General features: G+C 36.8%; 2 protein-coding genes across 3 annotated transcripts in view; both read right to left on the bottom strand.

Moving 5' to 3' along the window:
* Nucleotides 1-7,163, bottom strand: part of LOC126370949 (furin-like protease 1) — a 246,508-nt gene extending 239,345 nt beyond the window's left edge. For both annotated transcript variants that reach the window (XM_050016091.1, XM_050016092.1), the window contains exons 1-2: nt 7,024-7,163; nt 4,723-5,015 (exon numbers count right to left, since the gene is read on the bottom strand). In XM_050016091.1, coding sequence (XP_049872048.1) covers nt 4,723-4,875 — 153 coding nt within the window. In that variant the 5' untranslated portion in view covers nt 4,876-5,015; nt 7,024-7,163. The remainder of the gene's footprint in view (nt 1-4,722; nt 5,016-7,023) is intronic.
* A 12,527-nt stretch (nt 7,164-19,690) lies between these two features.
* Nucleotides 19,691-20,836, bottom strand: LOC126370809 (uncharacterized). Its single transcript, XM_050015832.1, has one exon. The coding sequence runs from the start codon at nt 20,834-20,836 to the stop codon at nt 19,691-19,693; it is 1,146 nt and encodes a 381-aa protein (XP_049871789.1).
* Nucleotides 20,837-21,496: the final 660 nt, after the last annotated feature.

Raw genomic sequence — 21,496 nt, 5'->3', positions numbered from 1 at the left:
ATCTCAGGTCGAAATTAGTTTCTAGTTTTAGTTCTAATATCGAGTTGATAGGTACTACAAAAAAGAAATAAAATGAAGTATACCCAAAATCCTCGCATTTTAAGGATAGAGAGAGTTTCTATAGCTTATTACTCCCTCTATCTACTTGCATGGATAGAGCAAAATGATTTCTGCTTTCGTACATCACTGTTAGGAGATATTAGAAAGTTTTGTATAGACAAAACTACTCTTAGGAGTCAACGTTGTAATGGAGGAGACGTGACAAATTATGGGCCAAACTTACCGCGCTTGGCCACTCAAGCATAGTAAATGTTAACAACAAGCCCAGACCCTGAACTCTAACGTACCCAAAACGCAATAGTAAGTTATGTATTTAGTTCCTCAAAATGATTAATGCATGATTATTTGATTAAATAAATCCTTCAGCTAGACGATACGATGCGTTTTTTCCTGTTATCCAGCTTATTTTTTAATAGTTTATATTAAATATGTAATTTGAGAGATAGATCTAAGTACATGTAGATGTTTTATCGTAGTATTTGAAATTGTTCCCAATTGTTCTTCATTACTATAGATAGACATGCCACAACAAATACTTGATTTGGGTTTGCTCATAGCGTTAATAAACTTTGCATTCAATGACGGTTCACGCCCATATCATCACATAATATGAGACTATACGAAACAGAGGATGTTGCCGTTGTCAATACCTGTCAAATCGGATTCCCTGGAGGCAATATAACATTGCTATTCCAGTAGGATTGGTTTAGTAGCGTCCTTTTGTACGGGTCTAGTAGGCATGGGACAGTCAAAGCGTTTCCCGACGAATAACCATAATATCGAGTCTCTCATCTGAGAGAACCAAATTATGCGACGTTATTTGTGGAATACGATCCTTGTGTGGCTTCGCCTGTATGATTATACAGGAAAATAATGAGGAATCGTATATCAATAGCTATTGTTGTCATACAATAAATTCACAAGTACATGTCATTGTCACGCCCAGAGTGAACAGGTATATGTAATATCTTTGTTCTATCGCTTCCTAAGTACTCTCCTAAAAGATATTCTATTATAATTATCAATGATAATGTTGAATACCCTCCAGCAACGGACGACAGTCTGTGGTGAGTAATTTTATAAGTAAATCTAAATAGATTGATACTCAATTTACAGTATTCAGTATCATGCTAGGGAAGAGGCTTATGTCAAAGAACACATTAACAATAGTACAAAAGATGAAGTTTCCGTTTTCTCGAGAAAATCTTGACAGATTGTTTGTATTTCAGTTTACTATAATTATACCGTATAGACTCATGCTTGACAATTTGAACACGTTTGTTTGAACAATCAATTATCATTTGCACAGTACACTCAAACGCAACGCAACATTCTATAATATTCATAGAAAACCATAAACTACCGTTGCCGGACCTCTGACAGTTTTATTATTAGACAAACGCGGGATGTGCTTTCAAAGGACGACGTCCCCCGCACAAAAATAGTCCATAAATGGTACGAGTCCGTTGTCACTTTGAATAAATATGTCTGGTTGGATTTCCAGTTTATTTCAGTTCCCCCTACCATAGTACATTGCTTTAAGTTTTTTTAGACTAAAAGATCGATCCTGTATTAAGTAGCGAATGATCTCTTTGATCCCAAGAATCTTATGGGTGCCTCAAGCTATTGTGTGGGGTAAATAAAGACAAGTCGAACTCGAGATTTAAGACTTACTTATACTATATTAAATAACTATCCTTACCGAAACCTACTTATTAAATCGAGGATATTCTAAATATAGAAAAAAAAACATTTGTTATCATGTTCTTGTAAACAGAAAATCCCAATTAAGTAAGTAGCCACATAATTATATAAATTAAGCTAATAATGATCTAGCAACAATTCGTCTGAGCACAGCTAATTCGACACGACAACATGAATTAGCAATATGTAATTGCAATCATACGGTAGAGTTAGCGCTGAAAACTCTCAAACTCGCATTATTTCGCTGCCGCACAGACGAAGTTCCCGGCTCAGAATGTTCGGGGTATTCTGCGTACAACCATAACGTTCACAATTAATTTGCATGTTTAGCTCTAGCGTTTATGAAGATGTTGAAAGAACATAAATTATAACGTACCCGCGATGTTAAATGAATCGTTTCCTGGATCTCTTATTTCGCCCTCAGTTCGGTTCTTCTGCTCATATTAGCGCAAATTGTTTATGTAACCCTATTGTCTTACACCAATTTTACAAAGAAAATCTTGAAACTTTATATTACGTACATACATAAACTCACGTCCGTATTCCCCGAAGGGATGGTCAGAACTACAAATAATCAAGTAACTATTTGCAGCCACTTTTGATACATAGTCCTAAGGTGGATAATGATAAACCGTATGATCATAGGTGATCAGCCTATCGCTCTTACTGATGATCCATCATGTTCGACAGGGCGCTGTCCCTTTGTCGCCTTTAACGACATGCACGGGAAGATAGGCAGCTGAAAGCATTATATGTTGTTTCAAGAAGAGCGACAAATTTGATTAATACGTCAACCATCTCAAATTATTTCGAGATATGCGGATTAGATAAGAATTAGGTTGGGCTCCCTATAGAGGAAGAGGCACTTTAAAGGCGCGGCCACCTAATTACGTCCCCGTTCTCAGAGATACATCTTCTCCGTAGTCGTTACAAGACACAACAGTCGCGAGCTTACAGCATTTGCGTTACTCTAAATAACGCACTAATTTTATCTCAGCACCGCACGTTTGCTCCAACATTTCAACACAGGATTCCGAACAATATTTGGCATTTCGAAATTCCAAAGAATTTGGAAGCATTCAATAATCTTTTGTCCGGATCCACGGAGGAGAAAATTTGCTCGCGCCCTAAATATTTCCTTTCTTGTTTGAAATCGGGAAAGCAAATATTTCGTCCGTGTTGTCAGCACCCATAAATTATCTATTGGATGAACTCGTAAATGGTATTGCTTCATCATAGTAATCTACATTTTAATTATTCTTATTGCTTTAAAAATACTCAGTTATTGACATTGCTGGTCGCTCGAATTTTAATTAATGAAAATGGATAGTCTTTTTTGTAATAAAATGTGGTTAAAATGATATCCCTAAACTGTCAAGAAACCAAATTTATAATTTTATCGAATCTTCCAAAAAATACATAAAAATAATAAAAGATCAAAAAAGAAATAACGTGGTAACTTACAACAATAGAAACTAAGTACTCAGCCTATTGTTTGAAGTTTACCTTTGCCTAGTTTTTTCTACGGAAATAAAAGTAGGTGTTGGGTTCGGTCAATGTCGCTATAATAATTAACTTGACACGTTTATCAGAAGCAATGAACAATCGAGTATTGATTTGTGTTAAATTATTGGTCAGAACAATCCTATGGCGTTCGCTATTGATTCTGGATTGGGAACAAAGCAAGGTGACTGCTTCCTGACAATGACCGTCTTAACTACTAGCTTATAGCTGCGATTTGACACCCAAGCATCGATAAAGAACGAATAATTCGCTTATTGTCTTCGGAAACCCCTAAAATTTAATTCTAGTTATTCAATTGAACCAAGTCTAACAACAGTTAACAGTGACATTTGCGAATATTAGGTCCCTACTTGAGTTTAGTTCCCACTCCGCAGTCACTTAGTGTAATTTCGATACAGAACACACAAAGCCTGAAGCTATTTTAGTATTAATCAAATCGCATAACTAATATCATCAGAGGAACAACTTTCATGAACGACACGTTAAATTAGAATCGAGAACTTAGTCACAAAAGAGAAGCCCCGGTTAATTTATCGCATCAATATTAACTATTCCACTATTCCAGGACACCCTATTAAATCAGATATTGCCTGGTAGAAATGACTTAACAAATGCCTTAAATAATATCAGATTTCATAAATTTGCCGCAATAGAAGATTTGCGAGAAATGGGGAACGACACTAATGAACTAAAAAGTCCACACCAATTACAACTTATAGGAAACAAATAACTTAAGGAAACTTCATGGACCCAATAACGCTGATAAAATAAGAAATAGAAATCAATACAGACAAAGACGGTGAATCGACCTAGTTAAGATGAACGCTTATTAATAAAACTCAGATCGTTGACCGCTGATTGAGAGGTAATTGAAGGAAGCAATTCAATGGTTTTATAATAATGTGCATGACAAATGTTGATTTCATCATCGGTCACTGCGTTCCGACGTTATTGTCAGTTCAGCCCTATATTTGACCTACTTCCACACGTTCGTCATTTTTTTCTTTTAGGCTGGCTCGGTGGATCCAGGGGATTTCGGGATTAGCATGAAGGGACACGTTACGTTACGTTACGTCCCTCAGAACAAATTGAGTGGAAGAATGAACAGTAATCCTAGTGAACTGCACGAATCCACAGATTACATTAATTACTTACTTGAGGCACTGAAAACCAGATTAACTACAGTTTAAATTACTTTGCTAATACTTAGGTCTAATCTGCCATAGCTGTTTCTAATCTGTTAATCGATAAAGTTTGAGCGATAGCAAATTAACAACTGAAGTGAACTGAGGCAAATGAGTATTGACATTAATTTTAATATGTTTTTCAATATAAAAAAAAAACAATACTATACAGGAAGCCATTGTAAAGTAGTAGCGGTTAGCCAGAAAGCTTTAGAATGAAATTAACAAGCGTTAGAGATTGAATGCTCACCTCTCCAAGATTGATGAAGCCGTGATCTCTGGCGACGGCATCGGCGGCCTGCTTGCCGCCCGGTATGTGCACGGCCCATGTCGGCGTGTAGTGCGCTCGCGCCTCCAACAATGTCGCTACGAGGACCACCACCGCGCACCATCTGACCGCCATCGCACACACACTCACCGGCTAGTACTCGTCAGCATGGCACACACACAAAAGGTTTTTATATTTACAGTTGATAAAAACTCAAAGGTTGGTAAATGTTTATCATAAAGTTATCTTCATTACTTGTCAATCGCGGGAGGAACCTGCAAATGACCCCACGATAAGTTGGCGTTGCTTTGTAAGGAAACTAGAATAGGAAACACTGATAAGGTTCTGAACACGTCCATGCTTGTTTTAAAATGTATTTAATACGAATCTTATAAGAGTAAGAAGATATGACGGAACGAAAAACGATCTAGAGGATATTGGAGTTAGAAGGAGAAACTTTGGGCGGCTGTGTTAGCAACATTTCCACAATATGTGGGTCAAGTACGCGTCGAGGACAGCGATCAAGTAGTCTGTAGTGTTCTCCGTCTGTTTATTAGCATATCACGGGATCACCATTAATCACATCGCTTCATCGATAACCGTCAACCCATTTTTACTAAAAGCATACCATATCTGATGCTTGGTCTTTCTGATGATAAATGCAAATCACGTTCGGCGTCACTCGAACGAGCTTTCCTATTTGTTTCATGAAATATTCAATAATTCATAACGCCATCACGTTCCCTTTGTTATTGTTTCCTATAACATATCCAGCGCTGCCTGTAGATAACCATAGGAAAATGTCTCCGTAAATTCGTGTCAACAGTGTGAAAAGGAGCTGTTAATTAAAACAAAGAAGTGCCTTCAAACACGCGACTTCGGTGCAGAGTTCGATTGCATGTTTGCGTGAGATTTGAAACGTTACTCTAAATGAGATCCTTTCTGCAAAGGATAGTGTTAATTTGTCCCCATTGTTTACTGGTCTTACTAACAAATTGAACTAAATTTCTAATGATATTAATATATTGGTGATCTTTCTGCTTTCCATGCAACAATTTCTAAAGCAATGCAGTTACGGTCACACACAGACTTATTCAAGCGAAAAAATTGTGTCAGTTTGATGCAAGTGGAATGCTGCGTGTCGCTCGTTTGACCTTCTTGGTAACGTGCAATTTTTATAATAGCACTTTCTGTTGTCTAGGTGGATTTATAGACAAACTAGCAGCTTTGTTTTTTTTTTTTTTGTTTATTATTTGTTTTCAACAATTAAGTGTGTCATCGTGCATTTATTCTCAACTTCCATCTACTGTAAAAATGTGAGGTTTAGGTACGCTTTGATAAGTTTCGAGAACAAGCAATGATACATCAGTTAGGCTACAGTCTAGATAACCTTTTGTTTTAGGTCGTTATCATTTCTCGGTAGTTAGTTCCCGTATGATGTACGTGTTTATTTTAGGTACCTACTTACCTACCCATATTAAATGTTTAATATGCATTTGTAAATGGCACATACAATCATAGAAAATGGCACATTTGTTTTGTTGTTGATTTGTCAGATGTCAACAGATTGTTTTGTCGTTTGTTTGTGTTGTTTTGCTCTGTGTTTACAAATCGACAAATGGCAGGCTATGGCAGGCGACGAGTTGATCAAGGATTAGCGTGCAGAATTTTAATGAAATGAACTTTGAAATTTTGCGAAAGTTGAAAACTTACTCCCAGGTATCCATATAAATTTCTTAAGAGAATTAATGTGACAATACTGATAACATTTAAATAAAACATAATAAAAACGTAACGTAAAAATAATATTGTAAGTAGGAGTTACCAAATAAAGTAGGCCACCAATTTGAATGCTTTACAACTAACCTCTTAAGTAGGCAGTCCCCGCTACTTTACAGTTATCTAGTGCCAACAATTATTTATTTATCAACCGGCCAATCGCCTGCCACATCGAGATTAATTTGCATAGTTATTTAGTTGAAAACACTCAAACGTGACACCAATAGGGACAATTTACGAGTAAAGACGACTATAATCTTATCTGTGTTTCCTTTCGAACAATGTAAACAGTGATGAATCGGCGGGCATTTCGCTTGCGGCCCGCGTCAAGACGGATGTTTCATCGGTGGAATCCGATGGGAAGGACCAAGATTCCGTGGCACTTAGACAATAGTAGCCGGTGAGAGTCGGCGCCGCTCTGACGAGCGTTCACCTCTCGCATCCCGTACTACGATTTGACAATTCCTGATCGTGGGCCGCAGCGGGTTAGGGATCCTCACTTACAGAGTAACAAGCACTAGGTAACACGATGCACTGATGTCATTACGGCACGGCACGTCTATACGTGTGTTAACGCGTGAATATCGCGACGGAGCAGCGGGTAACACGCCCGTCACGCTCGCGCACGTGATGCTGACTGGCTGGCGAGCCAGTTTGCTCTCGGCCGCGCGCCACGATTGGAGCACGAGACGGCCCCTGGGTTGCCACTTTCGTGAATTTTGCCCGGAATCGGGAAAAATTGTTTATGGTAACTAGTTTGTTAGAACTCTTGTCATTTATTTAAGTATTTGTTAACTATAACCATTTTTTTTTTAGGATAATAAGTAAGCTTAGATCTATATCTATACCTACACACCTACCTAATTAGTGAACAGAGCATTTCGTACTCTGAATTATTGTTAGTTGCACGCAACACGTGTAAAAGTTTTAATATAATTGTAACAATGTAATCTATGAACACGTGAATAATGTAAGGAAACAAACATGTAAACATATCAATCAACATACTCGTGTACACTGTTTCTTACAAACATGTCTTAATTATATCAGTTGATCTGTACATAAACAGCCTATATACGTCCCACTGCTGGGCACAGGCCTCCTCTCAATCAACCGGAGAGAGTATGGAGCATACTCCACCACGCTGCTCCACTGCGGGTTGGTGGAGGTGTTTTTACGGCTAATAGCCGGGACCAACGGCTTAACGTGCCCTCCGAAGCACGGAATCAACTTACTTTTTCGGACAATCAGGTGATTCAAGCCTGAAAAGTCCTTACCAAACAAAGGACAGTCTCACAAAGTGATTTCGACAATGTCCCCATCGGTAATCGAGCCCGCACCTCCAGATCGTGAGCCTAACGCTCTTACCGATTTAACGTGATATTATCTGTTTTCTCATTACTCGGGTACATAATTATCCAAAAACATAATGTAATGGCAGAAGCATAGTATATAAGAATAATTGTTGCTGGTATTTGAATCAGATTATGTATAGAACTATGTTGCCTACCTATGCTACTATGATGCTACCTATATTGCTTTTCTTTATTTTGATCAGAATAGTTATGGATGGAAGTAGTGTTGCGCGTGGCTGTAATAACAACGGTCATCATTTATCATCATCACCAGCCCATTAACGTCCCCACTACTGGGGCACAGGCCTTCCCTATGGATGGATAGGGAGATCGGGCTTTAAACCATCACGCGGGCCCAGTGCGGATTGATGGTTATTGACGACTGCTAATGCAGCCGGGACCAACGGCTTGACGTGCCTTCCGAAGCACGGAGGAGCTCGAGATGAAAACTTTTTTTTTGTGGTCACCCATCCTATGACTGGCCTTTGCGAAAGTTGCTTAACTTCAACAATCGCAGGCCGAGCGCGTTTACCGCTGCGCCAGCGAACTTCTCGGCAATGCATCATTTATACCCAAAAACAAAGATAAAAGATACTTATGTCCGTTATCCATGAAATTAGAAGGTAAAAGGAAGGCAATTCTGTACAGCGCCATCTATATTTTTTGGGGAACATCCCTCATTACACAATACATTTGAGAACACCAATTATTTAGGTGTACAGTCATGAGCAATATACCCACTTTAGGACTCTGTCGCACAAACATATTTGACATTTAGTGACACTTACAGATCAATTTGTCAAAAAAGTTAATGTGACATGGTACCAAAGTGTATACATATTAACTTACCTAACTATCGGTATCGATGTGTAGGACTTGTAAAATAGGCTTAAAGATACTAATGCAAATAAAATACCATTTGTTGCGTTCTTGTTCCTTTGTCTTATCTACTACATATTATCTACTCAACGTGTATCCATCCCCCCACTGCTGGCTATAGGCACACCCCGGACACTTCATACAAACAACCTTATTTACTCGCGTTTTCATACCACAGAGTAATTTGATTACTTTATAGATTCCTGCATGCTTGGAGATGTGCGTCTGTATCCGTACGATGATAAGTATTCTGTGGTATGACAACGCGCGTAAAACGCCTCATCTGGACATGCTCTAAAAGACACCACACATTGATGTTATCGTACACGCGCATCTGTGTGTGTGACGCTGACGCCATACGATTCAAGTCTAAACTATGTTCGAGGGAGGCGAGGGAGCGGAGAATTGCCGTTCCATACGTAGTATTATTTCTTATTCTATGAGATAGGCCTCCTCTCTTGCGCGCCATTTCTTGCCGGTTTCCAAGTCTCATCCACTGCTTTCCGTCTGGCATGCCTCACAATGCTACCCAATCCTTGGGCTGTTTTACATGTTACATGCTTGTAAAATAATAAATAAATACTTACTTACTTGGTAGTATGTCATAATAAATTTCGTACAAGGAAGTAATTTGAAAAATTGCTTTCGCTAGTCCCTACCTTTACCAGGCCCATCCTAAATATCCCAGTGTGTTAGTTTTGTGTTGTAGCAAGATCGAGCACAGTTCGTAAGAAGTCATCGACGTATACAACCTCTAGATCCCTAATAAATAACAGACAAACGGGTTCAACCAATCTGACAAATTTGTCAGACATAAGATGCCACCGTTTGAATAATCATAACATAACATCTAGACACACGCCAGTCAAGCCAAGTTGAGCAAGTAACAGAACTGAAAATAGAAATATTTCTAGAGTACAACAGGCAGCCTTATTGTTAAGTAGCAATCTCTTCCAATCACGATTCTTCCCGAGACATTCGATGTATCGGGTGTGTGTGCGTGTGGTGTGTGTTTGTGTTGTTACACTCTGGAGTTTAATCAGAGGTCTAATCATGTAACCCAGTTTCACATAGAAAATCCTTTACTATATCCCAATTGGGTTAGTCAGAAGTACATCCACCCCCCCCCCCCCCCCTAATCACTGTTAAATTGTCAGAATAAATTCTATATGAAAAAACAAACATGAAGCGTCTATTTGGTTGTACTTTCGATGTAGAAATACTTGGGGATGCGTTTGATTTGTAGCCGAGCAACCAGATATTTTCTTAGGAAAGTTTTCCCCTGAAATTGATATTCGTAGAAGGTGCGCTTAATACTTAGAGCCTTTACACACTACACGTGACCTTAAAATTGCGTCAATAAATGAAATAAGCAGCTTATAATAAGCAGCATTATATGAATCATAAGCAATAGAGAAAACTGTGCAGTATTTTTAGTAAATTGTAGATACCTACTAAACTAAAGCACGCGCACGCGCAAGGAATCTTCATAATTTTCGGACAATCAGGTTTTTTAGATTTCAGCCGGCATTCTCCTAACCCAACTAAAGGGTTAGTAACACAAAGTGTTTTTTTAACTCATGTATCTCCACTGGGAATCGAACATTATACTAACGCAATGGTCCTAACCAGACCAGAAAGTCTCCGTGTGTAAATCCCTTTAGGTAACGAAAAATTGGTGTCATGTAGGTACCCGTGTATCGGAAAAGCCCGAAATATTTCAGGCCAAATCCCTAAATATGAGTGCCTACCTGAATCATAAACGTTCCAGATTTGGAGTATAAAACTCTGTGCGTTTATAGAGGTTTCTTTCCATGGTCACCCAATATGATCAAATACATTAAAGTACGTAGTTCTTACCGAAATAAATATAAATAGTCCATACTTCACTACATAGTATAAAACAAAGTCGCTTTTTCTGTCCCTATATCCCTATGTACGCTAAAATCTTTAAAACTACGCAACGGATTTTGATGCGGTTTTTGTTAATAGATAGAGTAATTCAAGAGGAAGGTTTATATGTATAATAACATCCATTAAACAGTCGAGAAGTACTGTTATTTTTGAGGTTTTTAACGTGATGTCGTAAATAATTTAAATTTTTCCTCAGCATTGCGACCGAGCGAAGCCGGGGCGGGTTGCTCGTAATATTATAAATGGGAAAGTGTATGTGTGTGTCTGTTTGCTTGTCCGTCTTTCACGGCAAAACGGAGCGACTAATTGAATTGATTTTTAAGTGGACATAGGTTAAGAGGATGGAGAGTGACGTAGCTACTTTTTGTCTCTTTCTAGCCCCCCACTTCCCTAAAATGGGAGGTGGAGTGGAAGTATTTATGGAGCATTCTGAAATTTTCAAGGTAGAAAGCTAAAAATTGGTATGCGGACTAATTGTGACTAATAAAAATATCGTGCATTTTTTTTTAAGCTGCCCCCAACCCCTTCAAGGAGGGGGTGAAATTTTATATGGAACTTAAGCTGGTAAGTTATTTTTTTATACACTTTTGGTTAAAACTATTATTGATCTCGTGATTTAATTACATTATAAATAGGAATATTACAAAGAAGGGAGTTTTAATTAAATAACAATTAGATACACCTATTTACTTGGTTGTAGGTGCTGAAAATGAACGTAGAATCGGCTATCGCTACCCTGCGTGACTTTGTTTTTAATTACGTTTAAGTACTAAAGTACTTATTTCACTAACACAGTTGGCTCGACCATTATAAATGGCGATACGGGTCACCGTTAGGTAGCTACGTTAGTCTAGCAGAAAGCTCGGTGAGGTGTGAGTACTAAGTTCTTCTTGCGGTGGATGCTCTGATTACCCCAATTGGGATATCGTCGTGAACTTATTATGATATTATGGCGTTAAAAGTATGTTAATAATTTAATTTTTTCCACTTTTCTAAGCGTAATCGGTCGCGTTATGTTATTCGTACTCTTTTAGTAAAAAGAGCTTTATTATACTTAGTTTAATCTTTAGGTAGTGTAAATGTTCGGCAGCGGGTGCGCGGAAATAAAAAGAAAAACTAAAGGAATATCACTTTTATTAAAAATAAATACAAGGAAAAAAAAACATGAAAGAAAAGCAAAAATAAAATAACTTAAAAGCTCAACGACCGATCTTCGTGACAGCGAAAATAGAAGAGAAGAAACAAAAGACAATCATACCATATAGAAGAATAAAACAGAAATTCTTAGAAACTAAGGAGATTGTATATAATTTAGGTATAAATTCTATATAAAAATGTTCGTGCGTCGTTTATAGGCAGATAAGACCCTCTGGTCTGGACAAGAAAGAACAATTATGAAATAGAAAAAAAGTCATACTATTAAAAACTTTTTACAACGTAAAAATTCCCACTTTGGGAAAATTCCCTGGAACGGCACATCACTGGTTAGGTAGCGAACCTTACCATTTACATATTGATACGTTATCGACACGGATAGAGACACTTTATTTTCCATGTAAGTGGTCTTACATATCGTTTGTATAAATAGAAGGAATACAATAAATGGCAGTATGTTTTTATTAGTATTGGATGACACGGTTTTGGATGGTAGAAGTCGTGAAATGAATTATGATGGCGCTAGTGGTTTTTATTTTGAGGCTGCTAATATTCCAGTGTCTGCTATTTTGAGGTAGGTATACATAATACTGACAAGTCATCTCTTAAGGTTATCCTTTTTCTCATCCTAATCTGAAGATTTGTCAGTTCGGTTTTTGACAAAATCGATTGCCTGTCTTCCAATCCGCGAAGTGAAAACCAGCCCAATAGAGGTTAGCTTACATACCTCCAAAACACATTTCTCGGGAGTACGAGTTTCCTTGCAATGTTTTCCTGCACTGCTGAGCACGTGACAATCATTGGCTCATCATCCATAACTAGTTATTCAGATGATAACTTTCTACTTTTTGTATTTTTGTATGGGGTCTCCTGTCTGTGTAAGTGGCGGTTCGCGCCGCGACAGAGACAGGAGACCACGACCGGAGACCGCGACCGAAGACCGCGACCGAAGACCGCGACCGAAGACCGCGACCGAAGACCGCGACCGAAGACCGCGACCGAAGACCGCGACCGAAGACCACAACCGAAGACCGCGACCGAAGACCGCAACCGAAGACCGCGACCGAAGACCGCGACCGTTACTTGACGTTAGGCAATGTATAAGCGACAGTTCGCGAGCGAGACAGAAACAGGAGACCGAGACGCGAGTAACGAACGTCAAGTAATGGTCGCGGTCTTCGGTCGCGGTCTCCGGTCGCGGTCTCCGGTCGCGATCTCCTGTCTCTATCGCGGCGCGAACCGCCACCTTAAGGCGAGCGCCTGCTCATTTACCTACTTACTTTTTGGTAGGAATCCGTAGGCACTTACAGTTTTCAATGATAGAAATAAAACCTGCTTCGTTCTTTACATGCCATGCAAATTTCGGTGAGATAATTATGTTTTAAATTAAGTGATGTCGGAAGAATGACGTTAACGAGAGGAGGCCCATACGCAGCAGTGGGTGGATACAGGTTGAGTAGATAGATAGATGCCAATATGGTTCAACAAATTACGTTACAGCACCAAATATCTGAGATTTAGCTGTGTTAGTTAGTATCAAGTTGCGAGCTCGCAGTTTGTCTTGTGTGTATTGCTGGCAATGTTGTATGGAGGAAACTTCTTTATCAGATCAATATTAAGCCAATCCGTAGTTCGATAGAGTTGCAAGTAAACCACTGAACTCGACTTTGTGAATTTGAATTCATGTTTGGAGATACCAAAATAATATCGCGCGGTTTCTAAAATTTTTGCCTAGGCATGCCTCACTTCTTCGGGTATACCGGCGCGATGCTATGTACGCGTACCCCCGAAGGTTTAGTCTTCAGGTGTATAGTACATTCACTCGTCGCCAGCTACATTATATTAAATCTAATGTAATACAGGACCAACCTATTGCCATTAACTGCGCACAAATCCCGGAAACCACGTGATTTCAAGTAACTATGATCCAATCCATACATGAACATAGACTTATAAATTCCAATTCAGTGGTTCAGGGCCCAAGCCGTTATTCTAACAGATTCACACATTGATGTATTATTATAATCTACTATGTTATTGGATTCAATGCATTGTCATTTACGTATTTAGGTATATATATTATTATAATCATTATTTATTGTCTTCTAATATTGTTTTTAATATAGTTTACCCAGGTATAAGTACTCATATTTTTCAACTTTTTATTTTGCACTCTCTATCCAGCTACACTTTTTATTAAATTAATTTCCTATGCCTAAAGGTTGCCTGGAAGAGATTGCTATAAGGCCGCCTGTTGTACTACCAATCTAATTAAAATACCCTAATATATATATTTTTAATATGATTTAAGTGCAATAAAGAGATTTTTTTTTTGTATTGTATTGTGATTTCAACAGGGAAGTTAAAAAGGCCACATCAAAGCAATTCATCTAAAAAGCAATATTGCTATTTGACATTTATTTGCATTGCGCACCTTTATATGCTCAAACGTCGAATTGCAAAATTGCTTTTTGAGTTGAATTGCTTCGATGTGGCCTTTTAACCCCACAGAACTGAAAAGCCAGTTACGAACATTCGCCAATAGGTAGTGTTTGTTGTTCACAAACTTAAGGCCAAACCGAGTTAAAGTTTGCCTGGTATTTTATGCTTGCTGCAGATATTTAGAGGAAAGTTGGAAACTTTCTGATGTATTAGGTATATTAAATATTTGAACAATATCATCAATTATTTACTTAGAAATGCAGTCAGTCACTTTTGCTTTGCGCCGCGACTTAGCAAGCACCGCAACAAGGTAGGTAGGTCAAGTAAATTTACAGGTAGGTATCTAAATGATTCTAAAATCTAAGAATAAATTATAATTTCTTTCAGAAAGAATATACAGGATACCGAATACTGAGGGGGATGATCAGCTCATGATTCTGACTTAATATTCAGGGAAAATTTCCGTCGACTACCTTTTTTTGCCCTAATGATTCTACCTGCATGACATTTTGTTTACAATATGCCTTTAATTGTAAATAAAAACACTTGACAAAACTTCACATTTCTCCCATGAATTTGGACTCGGCTGAAATAAGAAATTATCTTATAATACTCTACAGTAAACCTAAGGACATACATAAATATACACGTAAATACATAAATAATTTCATAGTTACTAGGTACTTAGTATACCTACTACAAAATGGTTACCTGTCTATCAATCTGTCAAAACTTTGTAATTTTAACTTCTTACTTATCTCGTTTTCGCGATCTTCCTAATAGGTACCTACGTAGTTTGAATTTGAATCAACGATTTTACCTACCTAGGTAGATGCCAGGAAACCGTTAATTCTACTTTTAAATTAATAAGTAGGTAGACTGGTTATTCCAAATTCAAATTACTAATACATTGTACCAAAATAAAAGAAAATAGTTACAAATGAGACTTAACTAGGTACATGGCAAAAAAATAATAAAATTAAATAATGGATTTCGACAGTTATTTCTACATTCAATGGCGTTAAAGTTGCATTCAAAGTTTATTGGTTTATTTACCTGTTTATTTATTGATGCACTTAAAACACCTTATCCAAAATATATCTACAGTTCGGTAGCTTAAACAGCAGAACCTATCGCTCCTTCAATAAATTTCAGAAGCAAACCGGTTTGACCATTACCATAGAATAAGTAATGTATTACTTAACTCTCCTACCGGTTAGCCACCTAGTCCATAACTTGAAACCCTTGAAATATGACATGCCATCGTCGTGAAGAAATACCTATACATATACCTACTGTTTGGGGAACGCCTGACTTACATCATAGTGCCACGGGTTCCAAACCTGGCTCGAGCTGAATCTACTTTATGAGTTTGAATTCACGTTTGGATCATAGACATTTTTTTTTTTTGTTAAATTTGCCCCGAGAAGGAGCAGGCAAAGGGACATAGCCATACAGCCTGGTCGGATGAAGTTTTTCTTCGTGTATTATTTCTTGAATTTGTTTTCTTTGTCTTCAATAAATTGTTTTCGAAGGCCGGAGCCATTTCTTTTGTTTAATTATTTGTCTTCGTCCAATTATCATTTTGTCAAATATCAGGAATAAAAGTCTTAAATCGGGAATACAAGTCTTAAATCAGGAATAAGAGTCATAAGTCAGGGATAGGAGTCTTAAATCAGGAATAAGCGTCTAAAATCAGGAGTAGTCTTAAATATCTTCAGTGGTTGATATTAAATAATTATAAATTGGGAGAAAACATTCTCTTTTCTTTAAAAGTTGCTGAAGGGAGCGCGGGATTTCTTCAGCAGTATGGTATATTTGCATGAGGTGATCAATGAATAGCAATCTTTGTAAGGAAAAACAACGACATTCAAAAAAGATGTGATCCAGAGTTTGGATGGCATCTTGACAGAAATTACAAAGAGGGGACGATACGATATTAATACGAAAAAGATGAGCATTAAAACGACAGTGACCTAAACGCAAACGGCAAATTATTGTGTAGAATTTTCTATTCAAATATGTGTTACCTTGGGTGAACCAAGGTTGTGATACATTATCTTTAACTTCAGCAAACCATTTGCCTTTATTCTGAACGGTTTCTACCCAAAAAGCTTTAAATTCAACTTTTAGCTGTTTTTTTACCAAGGATAAAATGTCAGTATCGGGGATATAACAAGATGAATTCACATTGGTAGGAATATTTGCAATTGTTTTGGCAAGAAAGTCTACTTTTTCGTTTCCAGCAACACCTATATGAGATGGGGTCCAAAATAAGGTGATTGATTTTGACATTTGAGATAATTTTAAATATTGTTCTCTTATACTGTAAATCAAGAAATGAGTATTAGAATTTAGTTTCGGATTATCAAGGGCACTAAGAACGCTCATACTATCTGTGACGATTAACCAGTTATTATATTCCTGTTTCTCTATATATTCAAGTGCCTTTAAAATAGCCATAGCTTCAGCGGTATATATGCTAGCAAGTTCAGGTAAACTAAACCCACACCCTCCTTTACAATTCATGTCATAAAAAGCTAAAGATACAGCATTAGAAGATTTTGAACCATCTGTATAGATTTGTCTATATTCTTTAAAAGAATCTAGAGCTAAATATACATCTTCCTTAGTTTTTAAAGACTTATCAATTACTATAGATATTAAACAAAATTTAGACTCGAAAGAACCTAAGTAACATGACAATTTAAAATTTTCGAATAAATTATAATTTTCTTTATAATTTATAATTTCAAACAATTCCTGAGCTATATAAGGAAGGCTAGAACTGTTACCAGAGGAAAAACAATGAATTATTTTCAAGACAAGAGGATGATTAGTTATAGATAGAAGTTTAAGGATAAACTTGGATTTTAAGAACGAAAACCTTAATTTCAACGGAGGGATGTTGCATTCCACTTGCAATGAGATTATAGGAGTAGACCTCATAGCTCCAACAACTATGCGTAAACACTTGTTTTGAATTTTTTCCAATTTTTCCACCAAATATGAGACATTACCAAAACAATAAAAAGCATATTCAAAGTGACTTCTAGCTATAGATTTATACAAATTTAATAGTATTTTTGGGTCTGCTCCCCAATAAGTACTAGCCAAAGATCTCAAGATATTTACAGCTTTGGTTGCACGATTTATCAAGCAATCAACATATTTATTCCATTTGAAATTGCTCTGAAATGTTACACCCAGAAACTTTGTGTTTTTCTCTACTGGTAGTGTGTTTTGATTGTATTTTACATTTATGGTTGTTACATTAGATTTGGAGAATAAAATTACTTTTGTTTTTTCAGCATTGATTTCAAGATTTAGTTGATCAAAATACAATTTTAGTTTTGATAAAGCAGAGTTTAATTTGTCTTGGACTTCTATTTTATTGTTACCAGAGGTGTACACAACTAGATCATCTGCAAATTGTAAGTTTTGTACCTTATTACCTAAGATTAAATTTAATTTATTGATGTACAGAATGAAGAGCAAAGGACTTAAAATCCCACCTTGAGATACTCCTTTATATGAGTACCTGGGACCAATTAAAGTGTGATTGTTACATTTAACAAAAATTTTCCTACAATGTAAAAAATTATAAATCCAATTTATCATTTTTGCAGGAATTTGCAGAGAACCAAGAATAGACGCTAATGTTTCTAAATTAACATTATTAAAAGCTCCAACAACATCAAAAAACACACAACAAAGGATTCCTCTAGAGGACAGTGCATCGTGTATATCCAGATTCAAATGATTCAGACTCTCCCGAGCTGAACGACCACACCTGAAACCAAATTGATTAAAAGGTAAAATATTGTTGCTTTCTACAAAAAACTCCAAACGTTGTTTAATTAATTGTTCAAATACCTTCCCCACACAAGAGCTAAGTGTGATGGGACGATAAGAATCTGCATTATTTGGGTCTTTGCCAAATTTTAAAATGGGAACCAAGCAATCTGTTTTCCACTCATCTGGAATAACGGAATTAAGCCATAAGCAGTTAAGTATATCTAATAATACGTGGAGGATGGATATATTTAGCAATTTAAACATTCTGTAAGTTATAAAATCCAAGCCACAAGCTGTGTCTTTTCTGGATCGAAGAGCTGACTGCAATTCTACTATTGTAAAGGGTTCAATAAGAAAACTATTGTGAGGAGTGATGGTAACAGAATTATTATCAATTTGAAAATGTCTTTGTACTGTATCAGGGGTGTATTTATGCAGAAAACCCTCAAGCCAATTGGAATCAGAAAATTCTGGCGTTACTGAAAAAGTCCTATTAAATTTCCGTATTTTCTGCCAGATTAGTTTCATAGGTGTGAGCCTGCTAATGGTTTGACAAAATTCATTCCAACTGTTACGACGTTCCTCTTTCAAAATGCGTTTTTTTAAGGCTTGGGCCTGTTTAAAGTTAATAAAATTTTGGAAGCCTGGGTTTGTTTTAAAAGTAATATAGGCTTGTTTGCAGTCATTAACAGCTTTGGTGCATTTTTCATTCCACCATACTAGAGGTATCCTTTTTTTTTTTAAAGTTCTACTGACAGATGCAACATAACTTCTATCTTGAATTGAACCAATTACAGATTTCTGCACAGCAGTCAAAATAAATGAACAGAATTGATTATATGAATTTTGAATATTTAGAAAATCTACTTGAAAATTAACAAACATTTCACCAACAGTTTTTTTATACAATTTCCAATCTATTGATTTCAGATTGACATGCTGAGGAAAGTTCAAGGAGTGCATTGGAGCACTGACTACAGGATCAACAATAAACTTAACAAGAGTGGGCAAATGATAACTACCAAGAGAATCCGAATGTACCTTCCAATCACAAGACAATGCTAATGAAGCAGACACAATAGTTAAGTCAAGTCCATTAGCCCTTCGATCATAAGAACCAACAGTAGTTGGCTGACCATCATTCAGAAGAACCAAATCATTTTCATCTATAGAATCCACGATAGATCTACCCCGAGAATCAACACTAGAACAACCCCAAATGGAATGATGAGCATTGAAATCACCAGCAATAAAAATAGGTTTGGGAATACTGTTTAACAAACTGTTAAATTTATTTTTATCAAAGTGTGTACTACCTGGACTATAAAAACTAACGAAAGAAATAAACTTTTTATTAATTTGTAATTTAATAACTATGTTTTGTAATGAATCATCAAAATATGATTCAATTTTTTTATAGTTTAATGTATTTTTAATTAAGATAGCTACACCATTGTGGTCATTACCACAATCGTTTCTCACAATAGCGTAACCTCTCATTGAGAATTGTATTTGTGGCTTAAGCCATGTTTCGGAAATTAAACATACATGTATATTATTTTCATAAAGGAAGTTTTGCAACTCTAGTTGATTGCTTAGCAAACTTTGTGCATTCCATTGCATAATATTTAGGACTTGATTTGTGAATTTTGATTATTTTTATTTTTAAACTCAAAAGTTTCCTTTATGGTATCTGTAATTGTTTTTGAATTTATATTGGTGTTCTGGGTTTTATTTAAATGAATAACTTTAATTATAGTTTCTGTAATAAGATTCAATATAGTTTTGTCAGACATGAATAAGTCAAGCAAATTTTTTGTTTGTTCAGCCTTATTAAGTGATGGGAAATTTTGAGCATTAAATAGATCTGAGAATTTAGCTTTAGTATATTTGTTTTTATTTTCTGCAATCTTTAGTTTTTTAACAGGACATTCGCCTGAAATAGAGATGTGGTTTCCTTGGCAATGAGCACATACTGCCTTTTCAGCAGGAACTTGGCATTCTCTAAAACTGTGTTTGTCAGAACAAATCGAACAACGTTGAGCATTTTTGCAAAATTTGGCCATATGACCATATCTGAGGCAATTGAAACATTGCTTAACTGGTGGTATATATGGGAGGACAGGAAGTCTCCACATTTTGATGAAAACATAGTCAGGCAAGCAAGTCGAGGAAGCAAAAGTAATGGTAACAGTTTGAGTTGGTTCTAGTTTGAAACCTTCATCAACCTTTTGTTTTTTCAGTATACGTCTCACACAAATAATTTTTTTGGAGCTCGATTCCAAGGCTTTGAATACTTGATAGTTGCTCATTTCGGCGGGCACACCGGTGATAACTCCAGTGAGCTCGGTACTCCCTGCCGGAATAGAGGCCTTTAAACATTGGTCTCTTAAGAAAGTGGTATTTTCTAAGAAGGCGTTGGCCATATTCGGTCTGTCGAACACTACTCCCATTTTGTATTTGTTGACTTTCTTCAGATATTTGATGCCTTTAATTGACCGTACAAAACAGTTATTTAGGTACATCATGTCTCTCGAACCGATGGTTTTGTTCGGATCTGTGCTCTCAATAAATACAACAAACTCACTGCCTGCTGCACTGTCCTCAGGATATCGCCTGTTATAATCAATGACCCTGTAAGGGGTGTACTTATCCTGCTGTGTTTCATTGGAGTTGCTGCCCCGTTCCGTAGAGTCCGAATCGGTAGACTCCTCCGCCCCCGAAGTTTGCGACGGAGGCGGTTTTCCTTTTTTCCTCTTCGGGGGCTTCGTCATTATGACGAGCCCCACTTGTCACGTATGTACACTTTATACAGTAAAAATATTTATACTCGCTATTATATTAATTATCCTAAGTAAATATATATACAAAATTAACAGTATGTACAACTTTTTCCGTATTATTACGAATTTACAAAATTAAAATCGCCCGCCTTCTTCAAGTGTTCCCGCGCTTTTTTTTTCTTGGATCATAGACAATTGATATCACATGGTTTCCAGTATTTATACCTAGTTAATGGTGCTAATTCCTGTAAATACCATCTAATTTTATTTTAAGTTATATCTGTCCTTTTCTTATCCGCCGAAAAGGAAAGGGACGGGTAATCGACAAGCATAAAATTTATGGAACACACGTCAATTTTAAGCATAAATCTAAACCAACCGTCTAAAAATTTTACGTCAGTCAATAACCCGACACATTAATTTACTCATTCTTCCTAAAATTAAGAGCTGTGAATCATCCGTCCCTTTCCTTTTCGACGGATACGAAAATGACGGATATAACCTAAAATAAAATTAGGCGGTGTCTGCAGGAATCGGGGCCAATGGCAATAGGTTTGTCTCCTATTAAGTATTTACATAGGACTTAAACATAGCGGGCGAGGAGTGGATACACACTATATTACAGCCATAGAGGCAGCCAATCAGCTCGCA

Source organism: Pectinophora gossypiella, chromosome 11 (genome assembly GCF_024362695.1).
Source record: "Pectinophora gossypiella chromosome 11, ilPecGoss1.1, whole genome shotgun sequence".
Lineage (NCBI taxonomy): Eukaryota > Metazoa > Arthropoda > Insecta > Lepidoptera > Gelechiidae > Pectinophora > Pectinophora gossypiella.
Note: the sequence above shows the minus strand (reverse complement) of the source record. Positions and strands in the feature narration are given on the sequence as shown.

Bases quoted from the DNA above. Each gene is read 5' to 3' on its own strand.
- LOC126370809 (XM_050015832.1), bottom strand. From the start codon at position 20,836: ATGACGAAGCCCCCGAAGAGGAAAAAAGGAAAACCGCCTCCGTCGCAA.